The sequence below is a fragment of the Coregonus clupeaformis genome, chromosome 29, assembly GCF_020615455.1.
Source record: "Coregonus clupeaformis isolate EN_2021a chromosome 29, ASM2061545v1, whole genome shotgun sequence".
Classification (NCBI taxonomy): Eukaryota; Metazoa; Chordata; class Actinopteri; order Salmoniformes; family Salmonidae; genus Coregonus; species Coregonus clupeaformis.
In genome coordinates this window covers 20,309,610-20,331,008 of record NC_059220.1, presented here as the reverse complement: position 1 = coordinate 20,331,008, position 21,399 = coordinate 20,309,610, and the positions used below count along the sequence as shown (strand labels likewise).

General features: G+C 41.8%; 1 protein-coding gene across 1 annotated transcript in view; it reads right to left on the bottom strand.

Annotated features, from left to right (window-relative positions):
* LOC121544808 (transmembrane protein KIAA1109 homolog) overlaps nucleotides 1-21,399 on the bottom strand; it is a 104,022-nt gene that overhangs the window by 64,830 nt on the left and 17,793 nt on the right. The window contains exons 2-17 of the mRNA XM_041854968.2: nucleotides 19,033-19,162; nucleotides 18,550-18,666; nucleotides 18,264-18,342; nucleotides 18,095-18,159; nucleotides 17,679-17,935; nucleotides 17,381-17,574; nucleotides 17,185-17,264; nucleotides 16,931-17,078; nucleotides 16,648-16,804; nucleotides 16,400-16,478; nucleotides 15,447-15,538; nucleotides 14,806-14,923; nucleotides 3,925-4,080; nucleotides 3,713-3,810; nucleotides 2,117-2,310; nucleotides 1,876-1,982 (exon numbers count right to left, since the gene is read on the bottom strand). Of these exons, the coding sequence (XP_041710902.2) occupies nucleotides 1,876-1,982; nucleotides 2,117-2,310; nucleotides 3,713-3,810; nucleotides 3,925-4,080; nucleotides 14,806-14,923; nucleotides 15,447-15,538; nucleotides 16,400-16,478; nucleotides 16,648-16,804; nucleotides 16,931-17,078; nucleotides 17,185-17,264; nucleotides 17,381-17,574; nucleotides 17,679-17,935; nucleotides 18,095-18,159; nucleotides 18,264-18,342; nucleotides 18,550-18,666; nucleotides 19,033-19,129 (2,038 nt within the window). The 5' untranslated portion in view covers nucleotides 19,130-19,162. The remainder of the gene's footprint in view (nucleotides 1-1,875; nucleotides 1,983-2,116; nucleotides 2,311-3,712; nucleotides 3,811-3,924; nucleotides 4,081-14,805; nucleotides 14,924-15,446; nucleotides 15,539-16,399; nucleotides 16,479-16,647; nucleotides 16,805-16,930; nucleotides 17,079-17,184; nucleotides 17,265-17,380; nucleotides 17,575-17,678; nucleotides 17,936-18,094; nucleotides 18,160-18,263; nucleotides 18,343-18,549; nucleotides 18,667-19,032; nucleotides 19,163-21,399) is intronic.

Here is a 21,399-nt window from a genome sequence, read left to right as displayed (position 1 = left end):
ATGAAGCGGTTCAAAGATAAAATAACGGGACTGTTACGGGAGTTTGAGCAACGCTTTCAGATTTATGTTTATATGTTTTTATGTTGATGTGCTATTGTTTTTAATTGTTTTATTTTATTTGTATATTTAACCTATTCTTGACTCCGTGGTTCTTGCACTTGTTTGGGGAACAGGATATCATTATTTTTATCTACATTTCTGCCTGAGAAATGACACCTGATATAGTTCTGTGATCTGTGAAACAGTTCTGTTAATCACTGAGGCATTGTGTGTTTGTGTGTTCTTTGTCCTCAGAACTTTCAAATAACTTGAGGTGTTTTATGATTAATAGTGATGTTGTGCTTATGGACACTGTCCTCAGGCTCCAGCTTTTTATATGTTTTTATGTTGATGTGCTATTGTTTTTAATTGATTTTATTTTATTTGTATATTTAACCTATTCTTGACTCTGTGGTTCTTGCACTTGTTTGGGGAACAGGATTTCATTGTTTTTATCTACATTTCTGCCTGAGAAATGACACCCTGATATAGTTCTGTGATCTGTGAAACAGTTCTGTTAATCACTGAGGCATTGTGTGTTTGTGTGTTCTTTTTCTTCAGAATTTTCAAATAAACTTGACGTGTTTTATGATTAATAGTGATGTTGTGCTTGTACTATTTTGGACACACTGTCCTCAGGCTCCAGCTTTATGTTGTATGTTGATCGTATTAAAACAAAGAAAAAAAATCTGAAGTTGTTGTTTTTAAGTTATATATACCATGATTTTTTCCGGTCCGGCCCACTTGGGAATAGATTTTCCTCCATGTGGCCCCTGAGCTAAAATGAGTTTGACACCCCTGCTTTACACGGATCAGTCGTCCTGGTCCCTTTGCAGAAAAACAGCCCCAAAGCATGATGTTTCCACCCCCATGCTTCACAGTAGGTATGGTGTTCTTTGGATGCAACTCAGCATTCTTTGTCCTCCAAACACGACGAGTTGAGTTTTTACCAAAAAGTTATATTTTGGTTTCATCTGACCATATGACATTCTCCCAATCCTCTTCTGGATCATCCAAATGCACTCTAGCAAACTTCAGACGGGCCTGGACATGTACTGGCTTAAGCAGGGGAACACGTCTGGCACTGCAGGATTTGAGTCCCTGGCGGCGTAGTGTGTTACTGATGGTAGGCTTTGTTACTTTGGTCCAGCTCTCTGCAGGTCATTCACTAGGTGCCCCCGTGTGGTTCTGGGATTTTTGCTCAACGTTCTTGTGATCATTTTGACCCCACGGGGTGAGATCTTGCGTGGAGCCCCAGATCGAGGGAGATTATCAGTGGTCTTGTATGTCTTCCATTTCTAATAATTGCTCCCACAGTTGATTTCTTCAAACCAAGCTGCTTACCTATTGCAGATTCAGTCTTCCCAGCCTGGTGCAGGACTACAATTTTGTTTCTGGTGTCCTTTGACAGCTCTTTGGTCTTGGCCATAGTGGAGTTTGGAGTGTGACTGTTTGAGGTTGTGGACAGGTGTCTTTAATACTGATAACAAGTTCAAACAGGTGCCAATACAGGTAACGAGTGGAGGACAGAGGAGCCTCTTAAAGAAGAAGTTACAGGTCTGTGAGAGTCAGAAATCTTGCTTGTTTGTAGGTAACCAAATACTTATTTTCCACCATAATTTGCAAATAAATTCATTAAAAATCCTACAATGTGATTTTCTGGAGAAAAAAAATCTCAATTTGTCTGTCATAGTTGACGTGTACCTATGATGAAAATTACAGGCCTCTCTCATCTTTTTAAGTGGGAGAACTTACACAATTGGTGGCTGACTAAATACTTTTTTCCCCCACTGTATTAACAGTCATTAATTTAAAACATATGAGGAATCTGTTTACAGGACTGCTTGAGCTGTTCGTCTGCTTTCTGTGGATAGATGGGGTGCCAGGTGTAATCAATGATGAGCAGGAAGTTTGGGACAGTCCAACAGTCCACCCAGCCAGCCCTGGAGAACAAGAAACTAATTATTTACTTAATTAATCAAGCACCACTAGGCGCTACCACACAACTTCTTAGTAAATGATGGGTAAATACTGGTGGAATACTGTAAAAAATAAAGGGCTAGTGGGTCTAACTCACTCTGCGTGGGTGATGTTCCTCCAGCGGGACTTGTTGAGTTTGGACGGGCCGCTATGGCTCTGAACCTGGCTCTCCACGGGCATGCACATGTCAGGGGGCAACTTGCTGTTCTGGTAGTCCTTGGCCAGGGTGAGCAGGGGGTACCTGCTGGGGTGGCAGTCTGGCAGGGACAGCCGCAGGTCTGTGTCTTCAGCCTGGGGTCAACACAGAGACATAGACTTATGAGTGCCCACATGGGTTAAGTACTGTAAAGGCGTCAGCATGCTTGAGTTCGGCTGGCGGCTAGGCGTAGTCGGCTAGGCAAACCGAATTAGTGTGCTCGCATACTCCCTTAAAATGAGAAAAAAGCAGCAATAGTACTGTTTGCCCATTAAATTATCCATGTGCATGCCCGTGGAGAGCCAGTATACACTTATTCAAAATAGTCCTAGTTAATCTAAGATAACTCAAGAAATCTTTCATTAATTTTGACATTTTTGCCAAATTTGACATTAACTAAGATGTTCGGTGCAGTATTTCTCATTAACAAAATTAGCAGGAAAATGAGTTGTCTCCCATTGAATGACAAAAAATACTTTCTTGAAGAATCCCTACAGTAGACCAATCACGGATGAACGGGCATAACTTCGGCTCCTGAACTTCGGCTGGCCTCGAGAAAAATGTTTGTGTGCCTGAACAGCTGAAAAAAACATTACCGAAGTCCAAAACAAACAAAAACATCACAAAATGTCATTATAATATATGTATAAACTCTTCTGAACTGTTTTGGCTGGGAGCATGCGGACGCCTTAAGGCAGGGGTTCTCAAAGTGGAGTCTGCGGAGGTACTGCAATATCTGTTCTTAACCTTGTTCAACATGGGTCTGGGAGGCTCACAGGGATATTGGTATCCACAGTAGTCCTATACTCCACCAATTATACATTTTTCAACTCAATACTTCTTGTATAGCACTGTAATTTAAGCTTTAAATGCACTGTAATTTGAGCTTTAAAACCGCAAAGTTCTCTGCCTCATGGACAAATGTGTAGAATTTCAGGATATTATCTTTAAAGCTGCAACAACAAAACATCTCGCTGCCACATAAATCTGTAGATTGCAGAACATTTGATTGAAAACTGAAACATTTCTCTCCGATGCTAAGAGTCAGGCCTTTAAAATGTTAATTCCCAGGGCCCCGAGACTTGGTTCGTCCGGCCATGCACTGCCGAAGTCATGGGCTCCCGAGTGGCGCAGCGGTCTAAGGCACTGCATCTCAGTGCTTGAGGCGTCACTACAGACCTGGTTGTAGGCTGTATACAACCGGCCGTGATTGGGAGGGCAGCGCACAATGCCAGCGTGCCGGGTTTGGCCGGTGTAGGCCGTCATTGTAAATAAGAATTTGTTCTTAACTCACTTGCCTTGTTAAAATAAAGGTAAAAACTCCTTTTATAATATTTTTATCTCACTCGAGTTGTGTTCTGATTATGAGGGGTTCCATGATACATTTGCTATCACAAAAAGGGTCCAAGGAGCCAAAAAGTTTGAGAACCCCTGTTGTAAGGGTATTCTATACTTTACATAATCAGAAAATCATGAAAAATCCCATCTGCTACTCACCCTCAGACAGAACTTTGTATTGCAGGTGGTAGGGACATACTCATTAAAAGGCAATGTGAAATCAATGATCAGAGTCTCCCCACAAGCAGCCAGATACACTGAAAGACAAAAGGATAATATCAAAAGTGTATACGTTCACTAAATAAACTATTTTGTATACTCCTTGCGAATTATTGAGTTTGTTCATCATTTAATTCAAACAGCTGTCTCACCATTCTCCTGTTGCTTGGTGGAGCAGTCGATCCAGTTGTGCTGGTTGGCAGCCCAGATCATCTCAAACTGATGGAAGAGGACCTTGAACTTCCAGGCGTAAGGGACAAATGAGTAGATATCTGGGGCGCTGTCGCTGGCCCAGTCCCCGATCAGGTCTGGACAGAAACAAACCAAATGCATGACGTTAAAGGGATAATTCAACATTAGAAATTATGGTATGGACATACTCTTGAGTCTATATATTTACGCAATAATAAGGAATTCCCCTTGACCACGCCCACAAATTGAGGAAAACAAACATTTTATCCCATTGACCCAATTGTAAAAGAGCCAACTTCGCCGTAGATTTTTTGTTATACAGAAACGGAAAACTTGCCAATAAGCTGCTGTGTTGTTCAATGTACGTGTAACCAGGAAAAAAATCCCGACCTACAGTTCGCAATGCTCCCACGTTGGGAGCCTGCGAGAAGAGCCCTGTGGCTTCTGACTTTTCGGTATACGTGGGAGAGTTGGAAATATATATATATTTACATTTTAGTCATTTAGCAGACACTCTTATACAGAGCGACATACAGTTAGTGAGTGCATACATTTTTCATATATACACATACACTTTCTTAATATAGATTTCCCTTTATTACTTTCCAACCCCCACCACCCCTTTCCTAATTGGAGTAAACTAGTGAACAACAATGCTTAGGCCTCTACGTCCAGCTTATACGTACTATATACATTTTATGGACACAGTCAATTTTACAATAATTATATTTTGTTTGTTTTTACTCCTGAACTTCCTCTACCCTCAACCTCTCCGATCATTTTCATGATGTCCATCCGGTTTGCTTCTATATGCCATATCTTTCTAACAGTGCTCTTTCACAAAAGCTCTCAACCTATAACCTATATACTTATTATGGACACAGTATGCTTTACATTAGTTATCTTGTTGTTATTAGTTGTTGTTAATTGTTATTAGTCCCATCCTTCAACTCTATTCAACACGTCCCATCTATCTCTTAACACCATCCATATTGGATTTCTATTTGCCATATATTTTTCACCTGTACTGTGATGTTTTACAAAAGTCCTGAACCCTTCTATTCTCATTGTTTCTACAGATTGTAAATTGAAAATAAGCATTTTTGCTAAAAGTATTATTATATTATTGATCGATTGACTATGACTTTTCAGATCACCCCGTAGTGCTATCTGCAGGGTAAGCTCCAAGTAAATATTGGAATCCTTTAGCCATTCCTGGACCTGTGTCCAAAACCAAGCTACAAATGGACAGTACCAAAACAAACGATCTAATGATTCTGTCTCTTCGCAGCAAAATCTGCAGAGCTGGGAAGATTGTATCCCCCATATAAATAACATTCTATTGGTAGCAAGAATTTTGTATAATAATTTAAATAGAAAAATTATAAGTTTTGAATGCGGCGTCGTTTTGCGTATCAGTTCATAAACACTATGCCATGGAATTGGTAGGTCAAAAATCGTGTGCGACATAGCTCCACCAGTCCTACCTATGATATAATTTACAAAGATTATACCTTTATTATACATTTTTTTATCAATTAGTATATTTGAGTTTAACCACAACATTTGTTGCATTATTTGTTCTGTCGTTTCTGGAGGATTAGATAGAAATTGCAACCAACTTTCTATGGCTTGTTTTAGAAATAGTGATATTTGGGAGATTATTTCCTTTTCAAATAACTGAAAGTGAGAGGTTGTAATCTGAATAAAGGGAAAAAAGCCATTCTTGAACATGGGGTGAGACCATCTTACTAATTTGCTAGAGAACCAGTTCGGATTTAAGTATAACTTTTGTATGACTGAAGCTTTTAGTGATAGGTCTAATGCTTTAATATTTAATAATTTCTGTCCTCCGAATTCATATGACATAAATAGGCCCGTTTAATTTTGTCTGGCTTGCCGTTCCAAATCAAATGGAATATTTTTTTCACATATAATTTTTAAAAACTGTTCGCTAGGCGTAGGCAAGACCATAAGCAAATAGGTAAACTGGGATAATACTAAAGAGTTAATCAGGGTGATTTTTCCACAAATTGACAGGTATTTTCCTTTCCATGGTAGTAAGATTTTATCTATTTTTGCTAACTTTCTATTAAAATGTATTGGAGTGAGATCATTTATTTCAATTGGGATATGTATTTTGAGTATATCCACATCACCATCAGACCATTTCATTGAAAAACTACATGGTAATGTGAAAAAAATATTTTTTAGTAATCCAATACAAAATATAGTACATTTATCATAATTTGGTTGTAAATCCAGAGAAGTTAGAAAACGTATCTAGATTCTCTATGAGGCTGTGGAGGGATTGAAGTTGTGGATTTAAAAGAAAACATGAATCATTAGCGTACAATGACACCTTTGTTTTAAGCCCTGGATTTCTAATTCCTTGATATTATTGTTGGATCTGATTTTAATAGCTAACATTTCGATGGCCATAATAAATAGATATGCCGATAGTGGACAACCTTGTTTCACTCCTCTTGACAGTTTAAAACTTTCTGAGAAATGGCCATTATTTACTATTGTACACCTAGGGTTACTATACAGTGAGGGAAAAAAGTATTTGATCCCCTGCTGATTTTGTACGTTTGCCCACTGACAAAGAAATTATCAGTCTATAATTTTAATGGTAGGTTTATTTGAACAGTGAGAGACAGAATAACAACAACAAAAATCCAGAAAAACGCATGTCAAAAATGTTATAAATTGATTTGCATTTTAATGAGGGAAATAAGTATTTGACCCCTCTCAATCAGAAAGATTTCTGGCTCCCAGGTGTCTTTTATACAGGTAACGAGCTGAGATTAGGAGCACACTCTTAAAGGGAGTGCTCCTAATCTCAGCTTGTTACCTGTATAAAAGACACCTGTCCACAGAAGCAATCAATCAATCAGATTCCAAACTCTCCACCATGGCCAAGACCAAACAGCTCTCCAAGGATGTCAGGGACAAGATTGTAGACCTACACAAGGCTGGAATGGGCTACAAGACCATCGCCAAGCAGCTTGGTGAGAAGGTGACAACAGTTGGTGCGATTATTCGCAAATGGAAGAAACACAAAATAACTGTCAATCTCCTTCAGCCTGGGGCTCCATGCAAGATCTCACCTCGTGGAGTTGCAATGATAATGAGAACGGTGAGGAATCAGCCCAGAACTACACGGGAGGATCTTGTCAATGATCTCAAGGCAGCTGGGACCATAGTCACCAAGAAAACAGTTGGTAACACACTACGCCGCGAAGGACTGAAATCCTGCAGCGCCGGCAAGGTCCCCCTGCTCAAGAAAGCACATATACAGGCCCGTCTGAAGTTTGCCAATGAACATCTGAATGATTCAGAGGAGAACTGGGTGAAAGTGTTGTGGTCAGATGAGACCAAAATCGAGCTCTTTGGCATCAACTCAACTCGCCGTGTTTGGAGGAGGAGGAATGCTGCCTATGACCGCAAGAACACCATCCCCACTGTAAAACATGGAGGTGGAAACATTATGCTTTGGGGGTGTTTTTCTGCTAAGGGGACAGGACAACTTCACCGCATCAAAGGGACGATGGACGGGGCCATGTACTGTCAAATCTTGGGTGAGAACCTCCTTCCCTCAGCCAGGGCATTGAAAATGGGTCGTGGATGGGTATTCCAGCATGACAATGACCCAAAACACACAGCCAACGCAACAAAGGAGAGGCTCAAGAAGAAGCACATTAAGGTCCTGGAGTGGCCTAGCCAGTCTCCAGACCTTAATCCCATAGAAAATCTGTGGAGGGAGCTGAAGGTCCGAGTTGCCAAATGTCAGCCTCGAAACCTTAATGACTTGGAGAAGATCTGCAAAGAGGAGTGGGACAAAATCCCTCCTGAGATGTGTGCAAACCTGGTGGCCAACTACAAGAAACGTCTGACCTCTGATTGCCAACAATGGTTTTGCCACAAAGTACTAAGTCAATTTCCCTCATTAAAATGCAAATCAATTCATAAAATTTTTTACTCGTGTTTTTCTGGATTTGTTTGTTGTTATTCTGTCTCTCACTGTTCAAATAAACCTACCATTAAAATTATAGACTGATCATGTCATTGTCAGTGGGCAAACGTACATCATCAGCAGGGGATCAAAAACTTTTTCCCCCTCAATGTACATGATTTTAACCCATTTTATAAAGAGATTCTCCTAAATTGAAATGCTATAGGCATTTATATATTACCCCCAGTTGTACTTTATCAAATGCCTTTTCAAAGTCTGCTATGAATAGCATGCCTGGTTTCCCAGATTTTTCATAGTGTTCTATTGTTTCCAGTACTTGCCTTATATTATCTCCAATGTATCGTCCATGTAAAAAAACCTGTCTGATTAGAATGAATAATGTCCGACAATACCTTTTTAATTCTATGTGCTATACATTTTGCTAGAATATTTGCATCACAACACTGAAGTGTAAGTTTTTTTAAATGGACTGGATCTTTATATTTTCCACTTGTATCCTGTTTCAGTAATAATGAAATCAGACCTTCTTGAGTGTCTGATAATCTACCATTTACATAGGAGTGGTTAAAACATGCTAATAACGGTCCTCTGAGTATATCAAGAAAGGTTTGGTATACCTCGACTGGTATGCCATCCAACCCTGGAGTTTTCCCGGACTTAAAGTCTTTAATTGCATCCAAAAGTTCCTCCTCTGTAATTTCACCTTCATATGAGTCTTTCTGTATGGCTGTTAATTTTACATTATCAATATAAATAAAATATCTACAATTAGCTTCAGTTAGAGGAGATGGAGGCGACTGAAACGAATACATATGCTTAAAGTACTTTGCTTCCTCCTTCAAAATATAATTTGGTGAATCATGGGTGACTCCGTCATTTGTAACCAGTTTCAGCAAATTATTTTTGGTAGCATTTCTATGTTGAAAATAAAAAAATAATTTGGTGCATTTTTTCCCCATTTTCCACCCAGTTTGCTTTATTTTTATAATATATTACACTTGATCTTTCTTAAATAAGTTTCTCAATTTCTTCTTGTTTTTCTTCTAATTTATTCTGAGCCTCTATGTTAGTTTTTATTGCTACAGTGGGGAGAACAAGTATTTGATACACTGCCGATTTTGCAGGTTTTCCTACTTACAAAGCATGTAGAGGTCTGTAATTTTTATCATAGGTACACATCAACTGTGAGAGACAGAATCTAAAACAAAAATCCAGAAAATCACATTGTATGATTTTTAAGTAATTAATTTGCATTTTATTGCATGACATAAGTATTTGATCACCTACCAACCAGTAAGAATTCCAGCTCTCACAGAACTGTAAGATATTCTTTAAGAAGCCCTCCTGTTCTCCACTCATTACCTGTATTAACTGCACCTGTTTGAACTCGTTACCTGTATAAAAGACACCTGTCCACACACTCAATCAAACAGACTCCAACCTCTCCACAATGGCCAAGACCAGAGAGCTGTGTAAGGACAACAGGGATACAATTGTAGACCTGCACAAGGCTGGGATGGGCTACAGGACATTTACATTTACATTTTAGTCATTTAGCAGACGCTCTTATCCAGAGCGACTTACAGGAGCAATTAGGGTTAAGTGCCTTGCTCAAGGGGCACATTTACGTCATTTAGCAGACGCTCTTATCCAGAGCGACTACAAATTGGTGCATTCACCCTATAGCCAGTGGGATAACCACTTTACAATTATACTTTTTTTTGGGGGGTAGAAGGATTACTTTATCCTATCCCAGGTGTTCGTTAAAGAGGTGGGGTTTCAAATGTCTCCGGAAGGTGGTGAGTGACTCCGCTGTCCTGGCGTCGTGAGGGAGCTTGTTCCACCATTGGGGTGCCAGAGCAGCGAACAGCTTTGACTGGGCTGAGCGGGAACTATGCTTCCGCAGAGGAAGGGGAGCCAGCAGGCCAGAGGTGGATGAACGCAATGCCCTCACCTGGGTGTAGGGAGTGATCAGAGCCTGAAGGTACGGAGGTGCCGTTCCCCTCACTGCTCCATAGGCAAGCACCATGGTCTTGTAACGGATGCGAGCTTCAACTGGAAGCCAGTGGAGTGTGCGGAGGAGGGGGGTGACGTGAGAGAACTTGGGAAGGTTGAACACCAGACCGGGCTGCGGCATTCTGGATGAGTTGTAGGGGTTTAATGGCACAGGCAGGGAGCCCAGCCAACAGCGAGTTGCAGTAATCCAGACGGGGCAATAGGCAAGCAGCTTGGTGAGAAGGTAACAACTGTTGGCGCAATTATTAGAAAATGGAAGAAGTTCAAGATGACGGTCAATCACCCTCGGTCTGGGGCTCCATGCAAGATCTCACCTCGTGGGGCATCACTGATCATGAGGAAGGTGAGGGATCAGCCCAGAATTACACGGCAGGACCTGGTCAATGACCTGAAGAGAGCTGGGACCACAGTCTCAAAGAAACCCATTAGTAACACACTACGCCGTCATGGATTAAAATCCTGCAGCGCATGCAAGGTCTCCCTGCTCAAGCCAGCGCATGTCCAGGCCCATCTGAAGTTTGCCAATGACCATCTGGATGATCCAGAGGAGGAATGGGAGAAGGTCATATGGTCTGATGAGACAAATATAGAGCTTTTTGGTCTAAACTCCACTCGCCGTGTTTGGAGGAAGAAGAAGGATGAGTACAACCCCAAGAACACCATCCCAACCGTGAAGCATGGAGGTGGAAACATCATTCTTTGGGGATGCTTTTCTGCAAAGGGGACAGGACGACTGCGAGATCTTGGCCAACAACCTCCTTCCCTCAGTAAGAGCATTGAAGATGGGTCGTGGCTGGGTCTTCCAGCATGACAACGACCTGAAACACACAGCCAGGGCAACTAAGGAGTGGCTCCGTAAGAAGCATCTCAAGGTCCTGGAGTGGCCTAGCCAGTCTCCAAACCTGAACCCAATAGAAAATCTTTGGAGGGAGCTGAAAGTCCGTATTGCCCAACGACAGCCCCGAAACCTGAAGGATCTGGAGAAGGTCTGTATGGAGGAGTGGGCCAAAATCCCTGCTGCAGTGTGTGCAAACCTGGTCAAGACCTACAGGAAACGTATGATCTCTGTAATTGCAAACAAAGGTTTCTGTACCAAATATTAAGTTCTGCTTTTCTGATGTATCAAATACTTATGTCATGCAATAAAATGCAAATGAATTACTTAAAAATCATACAATGTGATTTTCTGGATTTTTGTTTTAGATTCCATCTCTCACAGTTGAAGTGTACCTATGATAAAAATACAGACCTCTACATGCTTTGTAAGTAGGAAAACCTGCAAAATCGGCAGTTTATCAAATACTTGTTCTCCCCACTGTATCTATCTGTTCTGTTAGACCTTCTATTTCCTTTGTTAGTATGGACTCTTGACCTAAATTGCTTTTGTTTTCGAGATGAGTGCTGAATTGCATGGCCTCTAAAGGCACATTTAAAAGTGTCCCATACAATAAGGGGATTTCCTGTACCTATGTTATGTCGGAAAAAATCAGTTATAAATTCCTCTGTCCTAGTTAAAAACAAGTTGTCATCCAATAGGCTTTGATTAAATTTCCAATATCCTCGCCCACGTGGAAATTCAGTAAGAGTAACGTATATGCCAATTATATGATGGTCCGACCACATTCTGTCCCCTATCAACATTTTAAAACTTTTGGTGCCAACGAGAATGACATAAGAAAGTCAAGACGACTAGCTTGTGTTGTTTGTCTTGGCTAGCTAGCACTCACGTGGCTGCTAGCACCGTCATGAAAAGGGGCATGAGGGAAGCCCTACAATATTATGTTTTTCTAAGTAGTGAGAACGCTTGGGAGAAGGCAATGTTGAAAAGTAATCTTTAGAGATGTTGTACTTTTCTTAAATGTAGTTTTGTAATTGACTAAAACAAGCAAACGTTTTTGCTTTGAGTCAATTGGGTATTTTTTATTTTTTTATTTTATTTCACCTTTATTTAACCAGGTAAACCAGTTGAGAACTAGTTCTCATTTACAACTGCGACCTGGCCAAGATAAAGCAAAGTAACCTAGCAAGGTAACCTAGGTAACCACAGGTTGTTTTCTCCACGGAAGGGCAGGGACGCAACTTCTATCTAATACCGACTGGGACTATACTTGTCTAGAACACATCCATCTGTCTGTATCGTCATGACAAAGTATATATATTTAGTATTTATTTATTTTATTTTACCCCCTTTTTCTTGTCTCATCGCTGCAACTCCCCAACGGGCTCGGGAGAGGCGAAGGTGGAGTCATGCGTCCATCTGAAACATGACCTGCCTAAACACGCTCCTTAACACCCGCCAGCTTAACCCGGAAGCCAGCCGCACCAATGTGTCGGAGGAAACACAGTTCAACTGGCGACCGGAGTCAGCCTGCAGGCACCCAGCACACCACAAGTAGTCGCTAGAGTGCGATGAGCCAAGTAAAGCCCCACCGGCCAAACCCTCCCCTAACCCGGACGACGCAAGGCCAATTGTGCGCCGTCCTATGGGACTCGCGGCATGGCCGGTTGTGGCACAGCCCGGGAATGAACCCAGGTCTGTAGTAATGCCTCTAGCACTGCGATGCAGTGCCTTAGACCGCTGTGCCACCGCCAGATTAATATCCTTTCTTCAACTACCATGGCGCAAAGCGGTTTTCTCCTCTGTCTCCCTGCTTGCAGGCTCGCAGGGCCCTTGCGCATTGCCATAGCAACCTTACACACAGCTTTGAGCTAAAATCAATCTCTACCAGGTTGAACATGGCGAGATTGTAACTCCTAAATTGATAGTGCAGTTTGTTTCAGGGATTTTACAACTAGCCAACTACTTCTGATATTGACTGATATTATTGTGTGTAGCTACGTTTTCTTGCTACCTAGCTAGCCAGCCTCCCCTTCTAGAGAGAGCATCATTGCATTGTGGGTTTTGTAGTCGATTCGAGCTCTGCAGATTTACACAACAATTTTCACTTTGCTTCCTAACTTATTATAATGGAACATATATTGTTCTCACATATTTGCATTATTTAACAACGCAAATCACAGGAATTTGTGGATTTGATTGGATTATTCCTTTAAGGGCAGATCTGTACAGTGCATTCAGAAAGTATTCAGACCCCTTGACTTTTTCCACATTTTGTTAGGTTAGAGCCCTATTCTAAAATTGATTTTTAAAAAAGAAATCCTCAATCTACACACAACACCCCATAATGACAAAGCGAAAACAGGCTTTTTGAAATGTTAGCAAATTTATAAAAAAACAAAACAGAAATACCTTATTTACATAAGTGTTCAGACTTCTTGCTATGAGATTCGAAATTGAGCTCAGGAGCATCCTGTTTCCATTGATCATCCTTGAGATGTTACTACAACTTGATTGGATTCCACCTGTGGTAAATTCAATTGATTGGACATGATATGGAAAGGCACACACCTGTCTATATGAGGTCCCACAGTTGACAGTGCATGTCAGAGCAAAAACCAAGCCATGAGGTCGAGGGAATTGTCCGTAGAGCTACGATACGGGATTTTGTCGATGCACAGATCGGTGGAAGGGTACAAAAAAAAGTCTGCAGCATTGAAGGTCGTCAAGAACACAGTGGCCTCCATCATTCTTAAAATGGAAATAGTTTGGAACCACCAAGACTCTTCCTAGAGCTGGCCGCCCGGCAAAACTGAGCAATCAGGGGAGAAGGGACTTGGTCAGGGAGATGACCAAGAACCCAATGATCACTCTGAAGGAGCTCCAGAGTTCCTCTGTGGAGATGGGAGAACCTTCCAGGAGGACAACCATCTCTGCAGCACTCCACCAATCTGGCCTATCTGGTAGAGTGGCCAGACAGAAGCCACTCCTCAGTTTGAGAAACAGGTACCTCACAGGTCCTCAACTGGCAGCTTCATTAAATAGTTCCCGCAAAACACCAGTCTCAACGTCAACAGTGAAGAGGGGACTCCGGGATGCTGACCTTCTAGGCAGAGTTGCAAAGAAAAAGCCATATCTCAGATTGACTAATAAAAATTAAGATGGGCAATCTGAGATATGGCTTTTTCTTTGCAACTCTGCCTAGAAGGTCAGCATCCCGGAGTCGCCTCTTCACTGTTGACGTTAAGACTGGTGTTTTGCGGGTACTATATAATGAAGCTGCCAGTTAAGGACCTGTGAGGCGCTTGTTTCTCAAACTAGCACTAATGTATTTGTCCTCTTGCTTAGTTGTGCACCGGGGACTCCCACTCCTCTTTCTATTCTGGTTAGAGCCAGTTTGCGCTGTTCTGTGAAGGGAGTAGTACACAGCGTTGTACGAGATCTTCAGTTTCTTGGCAATTTCTCGCATGGAATAGCCTTCATTTCTCAGAACAAGAATAGACTGACGAGTTTCAGAAGAAAGTTATTTGTTTCTGGCCATTTTGAGCCTGTAATCGAACCCACAATTGCTGATGCTCCAGACACTCAACTAGTCTCAAGAAGGCCAGTTTTATTGCTTCTTTAAATCAGCACAACAGTTTTCAGCTGTGCTAACATAATTGCAAAAGGGTTTTCTAATGAAGAATTAGCCTTTTAAAATGATAAACTTGGATTAGCAAACACAACGTGCCATTGGAACACAGGACTGATAGTTGCTGATAATGGGCCTCTGTACGCCTATGTATATATTCCATTAAAAATCAGCCGTTTCCAGCTACAATAGCCATTTACAACATTAACAATGGCTACACTGTATTTCTGATCAATTTGATGTTATTTTAATGGACCAAAAAATTGCTTTTCTTTCGAAAACAAGGACATTTCTAAGTGACCCCAAACTTTTGAACGGTAGTGTATGTGTATAATACATTTGTCTATAGACTGATTGAGAGGAAATGGGGGTCTTACCTGTGAAGAAGTTCTTCTGGGCGTAAATGAAGTGATACGTGGCCTTGTACACCTCTATCTCACAGTTCCAGGACTGGGGCATGTTCCATACACGGGGATAGCTGGCAATCACATGGAACTGAGGGGACATGTGAGAGAGTGGATGGTCATGTCAACAGGTTAGCCTTTCAAGGGGTTGCAATAGCACACCTGATTCAACTCATCAAGGGATTGAGAGTCTATTGACGTCAATCTTTTCTTTTTACGCCATCAAAATCTGCGTCTGATTTATTTTCTGACTGTATTTCTTGTCATTTATGAATGTGTTATTAAATGTGTTTCTATGGGCTATAGTAGTAAAGGCCAAATTCAATATTTTATTAAAGCATTTTTATATATTATTACTTTTAAACCTAAAGGGATCCTACAATTCAAAATCAAATAGCTAAATAATAATAATAATAATAATAATATGCCATTTAGCAGACGCTTTTATCCAAAGCGACTTACAGTCATGCGTGCATACATTTTTGCGTATGATCCATGGTATGAATTTGAATCCCACAAATCACTCTGTTGCAGTACAAAACTTGTATTGGAAATTCAGTTTATGGCTTGTGGTAGAATAGGTCCCCTACAGATTCCTATTGTACTGTACTTACAGCCAGCATCTCAGCCTCCAGCAGGGTCCTGTACTGCATGCTGGTGGTGGTGTCAACATGGAGCAGCTGACCTTTGATGGTGGGAGAGTAGCCTGGGGAGAGAGAGGAGAGAACGAATGCTCACAGACAATCCAAGTTTGAACTTTATTGATGGTAATATTGATTAATGAGTCATGATTAATGCATGCTTTCACGGCATCCCTCCTCTGTCTTACCCTGTAACCATAGACCTAAAGACTAGGGGTGGGCTGAGTAGTCGGATAAAACGAGTATCGTAACAGATATGGGCAATTGTCCTGATACGATTATGATCCAAATATGTTTTGTTATTATCCGTGATCGGAAAGTAAGTCAATCAAATGCAAGTTGCTACGTAGTCTAAATAACTAAACTGGCTAGTTTGCCTGTCTGTAAAGAGAAGGGCGTTGATCCTGCTGCTCTGATTGGAAAGAGCGAAGCTGTATTTCTACGTCCACTCGCTTTGCTTCATAATTTCACACAACCACTTCTCCTTGCATGTTTCGGTTTGATCATTTATTGATGCTGCCTTCTGTTAGCCTCCTACTATGATAAATCAAATGTGTAGGACATTTGGTCAAGCTATCAATGTGCATAGTATCTAACAAGCAGGGCGAAGGTAGGGAGAAAATATGAAACTTTGATGCGCATTCTGACTGAGTGACAGCAAACTGCCCTCTGCAAGTTGAGGACACACACACACCTTCACACACTGCTCCTAATCTGCAGTTTATTTTGCAGGGAGATTGGTATTTTGCCAACATCTATTTAGGCATATTAAAACACTTCCGTGTTTTCCAATCAAGAATATCATCCGATCAGACTATCAACTGTCAATTATGGATACGAATACGAGTATGGTAAGGTCGGCACACCCCTACTAAAGACATCCACTTTCTTCTAATCTCAGTTCTTTCTCTCAGTGTCCAACTCACCAGTCTCCCCCACAGTCATGGGGATGTTCACTTCCAGATAAGAGCCTGCTCCAACATTCACATGGATGGCATTGGTTTCCTAAGAGCAGAAAAATCAAGAGCACATAATGAGAGAAACACATGATCCCATTGTGGAATGGATTATAATACTTTACAGCTATTTAGATCTGACATTATCTAATACATGGAGCTTTTAACAAAATGAGAGAGAGGAGAGGAGAGGAGAGAGCAGCCTGGTCTCCTGGTACCCTGTTTTTGGTGAAGAGCAGGTCTATGGTGGCGTCTGCGATAATGTTCATGCGCAGCTCGAAGGCTAGGATCTGTCTTGGTTTGCCGGGCTGAGCCACCTCCGTAACACCCAAGGATTGGTAGTCTGCCGGGAGGAAGAACTTCCACAGGCAGTCCCTGCATACAGAAATATAAATATGAGTAATTATATTCCTATGGTCTCTGCACACAGGAGAGAATGCTGCTGAGTCTGGTGAACAGCCAATGATGTATTATGTAGTAGTATAGTTAGTGTGTGTGTACCTCTGCCTGTCTGCCCAGGGTCCATAGTTGAAGTCAGTTCCTTTTCCACAGACTATGTCCAGACCCCAGCAGGGAGGCAGATCTTGCAGTTTGGTGCCCTCTCCACACAGCTCTGGATCCCCACTCTCCTGCTCCTCTGGGACCAGGCCTGACAATACACACACAATAATATGAATTACTAATGACTTTACAGGTATAAAAAAAGCTATTCAGGACTCTGCGATCCTGGCAAATTCTACACAATATGGTCGTACCTGGTTCATCCTGGTAATAGTAGATGTCCACGTAATTAGACTGCATGACCACAAACCCTTCTCCCATCAGTCTGGGCGGCCTATGAAGGACAACAGAGGTTGTATTCTTTAGGATTAAGAGGTTAGGGTCGATGGTCAGCTCACTTATCGTTCAGCAGGCCCATGTAATGCGGGTTAGGGTCAAAGGTCAACTTACTCGTCGTTCTGCATGCCCAGGTAGCGTGGGCTGGGTACGAGCATGACGCGGACATTCTCCAGAGAGCCCTTGATGATGTGCATGTATTGGTCCAGGTGGCTGGAAGGGGGTTTGGTGGCGTAGGTCAGGAAGGCATCCTCAAAATTCACACATATCGTCTGTGGCAGGTGGTGGTTCCCAAATGCCAAGCGACCCTGGAGAAATACACACGATACAGTGATGATGAGAATTAAACATAAGTGCACTTTCAGATAACCTAACTATTGACTAGTGTGTGTGGGTGTGATGGAAAACTCACTGTGCTGATGTTGACTTTGATGACGGGGATGAGGGATCTCCAAGATGACGACGGGTCTGGAGTCTCTGCTTTGATGTTAACACTGTCCAGGCTCTTTTCTCGTTCCTCTCTTCCTCTCTCCTCGTCTTTTTTGGGAGATATGAGGGTCGGGTCCAACCCGAAGGTCTCCTGTAGTCGTGCGTAGAGGTCTGTACGGTTGTAAATGTGGAACTCAAATCCATTTACGGTCACGTAGAGCCTGGTCTCAGCCTTGGGGTCTGGAGAAGAAAAGAACAAGATCATCTGTAACTTTGACATGATGGTCAAGAAGAGTACAAGCTATTTGAGTTTCTGCAGCCTCCCACCACTCCTACACCTATGGACTTGTTTCCCATATCCAATTCAAAACCATAATGTCTCTTGTACAATCCACTGACCGTGCTGTTTCTGCTTAGGGTTATACATTTTCCACCAGCGGAATATAAGGAAACCATCTTGTATTCTGTAACACAATATACATTGAAGGTAGAATAAAATAGTATTAGAATATAAGCATGTATTGTATAGAGAGTAGAATACATAACATAATAGTGTAAAAGTAAGCACCTGATGGACATATCTTCGTTGATGAAGTACACATCCCTGAACATGACCTTCCCCGACAGCACCGAGAAAGAGAAGGAGCCTGTGGAGAGAGAGGACAGACAGACAGTCAGACAGTGATGCTAAAACTGATCCGAGTAGGTCACAGTTTCAGACACGCTAACATTCGATTATTCACACTGAATTCCATAAATAGGGCAACTGGGAGCCAAGTCTGAGTCTGCAAGTCTCTGGCAAGGTTCATATTCACGCATCTGCAAGCTTGTTTAATTTCATTATTTACACTCACCGATGTGAATGTAGCCATTCTTGTAGAGTCTGTTGATGATGAGGGTTAAGATGAGGCCGATGTTGCGGGAGTTGTAGTAGGTCAGGTAGATGATCCATCCACAGGACAGAATGGTGGCTGGAAGAGAAAACAGAGCGTAGTCAGCTAGTGTCACTGATATCACACCATCCTTAGTTAAAGAGGAAATGTTTGGTACTGTCGTAACGACTTCATTAAGATTGTCACAACAGTGACATAATAGCTGGTCCATGTCCTGTCATGACTCAAGTGAAAGATGGGTTACCATTAGGATTGGAATTACACCCCTAGTTACCACTGACTCAGAGGGTTTAAACTATGCCTCATATCGTTATGAGTGTTAAATGAGGCTTCACGCCTGTATACTTGGAGTTAAGTGCTCCCCATTCATCAACTCTAATGTGAGAAATGGCTGAGATTCACTGCTGTTCCACCCCCACCCTAGAACATTTCCTCAACACTTACCCACAAGTAGCCACACAAAATTGGAGTCATGCTTGGTGAGGAAATCATCTAAGTCTCCAAAGCTAGGGAAGGTGCTGTCATTGGCTTTGGCATCCATGGTTACAGCTGTGGCTCAGTATGACAACCAGCACTGAAACAGACCAAATGGATCATAAGATGAGTTCACTGATTATCACAGCAGACAGCCAAATAACTCAGTGTTTCAAAATCCATTCCTCTGGGAAACCTCCAGACAACACATTTCTGTTCTAGCATTAACACAGATTCAACTAGTCAACATATCATCAATGCCTTTGCTTGGTTGAATCAGGTTTGCTGCTACAAAAATGAACAAAAGTGTGCAATAGTTGAGGGACCCTGAGAAACAGATTGGAAAAGCCTAACTAGTTGCCAACATTGTTAAAAGAATTGCATGACATGTTAGTAAAGGGTCATTCCATTTGATTTCAATCACTTTTTGACCACACCCCTTTTGATTTGAATGAAACGTTCATACATATTTACCCATGGTAGAGGTGGTCAGAAAGTGACTTTTTGGACCTGAACGCAAAAACATTTTAGGAGATAGAGGTGCTCAAAGTTGACCGATTTTGCAAAACCCACCCTCCCAGGAGATATCCCAGGTCTTCATCACTGGAAAAGATTAACAGTTGAGTGTGATATAATTTAAAAGCTTACAAAACAGGGTTGTCAAACTATTTAACAATTTTTTTATAATTTTCTTTTAATCCTTGAATGTAAAAATCCAAATGTTTTCATTTTCAAATATTATGTTGCAGTTTGACTAGGGTTGGGCGGTATCCAGATTGTCATACCGCTTCTGTACCATAAAGGGGTATACGATATTACCGGAAGTGCACACAAGCGGCGTTATTTCTAAAATAATATATATGATTTTCTGGACGCACAAAACAATTTAGGCAACAGGATCTTTATGCAGGAGGGGATTGAATGGCTCTAGTCTGGATACCAGTCTTTTTAGCTAAGATTCCACTCCTTGCCACTCCATTGCCAAACAGACTGGCCTTTCGGCAATCTCAACGTTCAATATGCAGCTGGATTTACAGCAGAGTTGCAAATTGGTTGATGGAAATTACATAAATATTTTCCATGACAACATGTGCAGCCTCAAAAATAGATTTAGAAATGATAACAAAGTCAAAAACAAACATTTAGCTGTTAGCTAGGCAAGTTGTTGTATTCTGAGTCTTAAAATCAAAGCAAGAGGTTTTGTGGTTGGAATTTCAGTATGTACAGTGAGGGGAAAAAAGTATTTGATCCCCTGCTGATTTTGTACGTTTGCCCACTGACAAAGACATGAGTCTATAATTGTAATGGTAGGTTTATTTGAACAGTGAGAGACAGAATAACAACAACAAAAAATCCAGAAAAACGCATGTCAAAAATATTATAAATTGATTTGCATTTTAATGAGGGAAATAAGTATTTGACCTCTCTGCAAAACATGACTTAGTACTTGGTGGCAAAACCCTTGTTGTCAATCACAGAGGTCAGACGTTTCTTGTAGTTGGCCACCAGGTTTGCACACATCTCAGGAGGGATTTTGTTCCACTCCTCTTTGCAGATCTTCTCCAAGTCATTAAGGTTTCGAGGCTGACGTTTGGCAACTCGAACCTTCAGCTCCCTCCACAGATGTTCTATGGGATTAAGGTCTGGAGACTGGCTAGGCCACTCCAGGACCTTAATGTGCTTCTTCTTGAGCCACTCCTTTGTTGTCTTGGCCATGAGTTTTGGGTCATTGTCATGCTGGAATACCCATCCACGACCCATTTTCAATGCCCTGGCTGAGGAAAGGAGGTTCTCACCCAAGATTTGACGGTACATGGCCCCGTCCACTGTCCCTTTGATGCGGTGATGTTGTCCCGTCCCCTTAGTAGAAAACCACCCCCAAAGCATAATGTTTCCACCTCCATGTTTGACGGTGTTCTTGGGGTCATAGGCAGCATTCCTCCTCCTCCAAACACGGCGAGTTGAGTTGATGCCAAAGAGCTCGATTTTGGTCTCATCTGACCACAACACTTCCACCCAGTTCTCCTCTGAATCATTCAGATGTTCATTGGCAAACTTCAGACGGCCCTGTATATGTGCTTTCTTGAGCAGGGGGACATTGCGGGCGCTGCAGAATTTCAGTCCTTCACGGCGTAGTGTGGTACCAATTGTTTTCTTGGTGACTATGGTCCCAGATGCCTTGAGATCATTGACAAGATCCTCCCGTGTAGTTCTGGGCTGATCCCTCACCGTTCTCATGATCATTGCAACTCCACGAGGTGAGATCTTGCATGGAGCCCCAGGCCGAGGGAGATTGACAGTTATTTTGTGTTTCTTCCATTTGCGAATAATCGCACC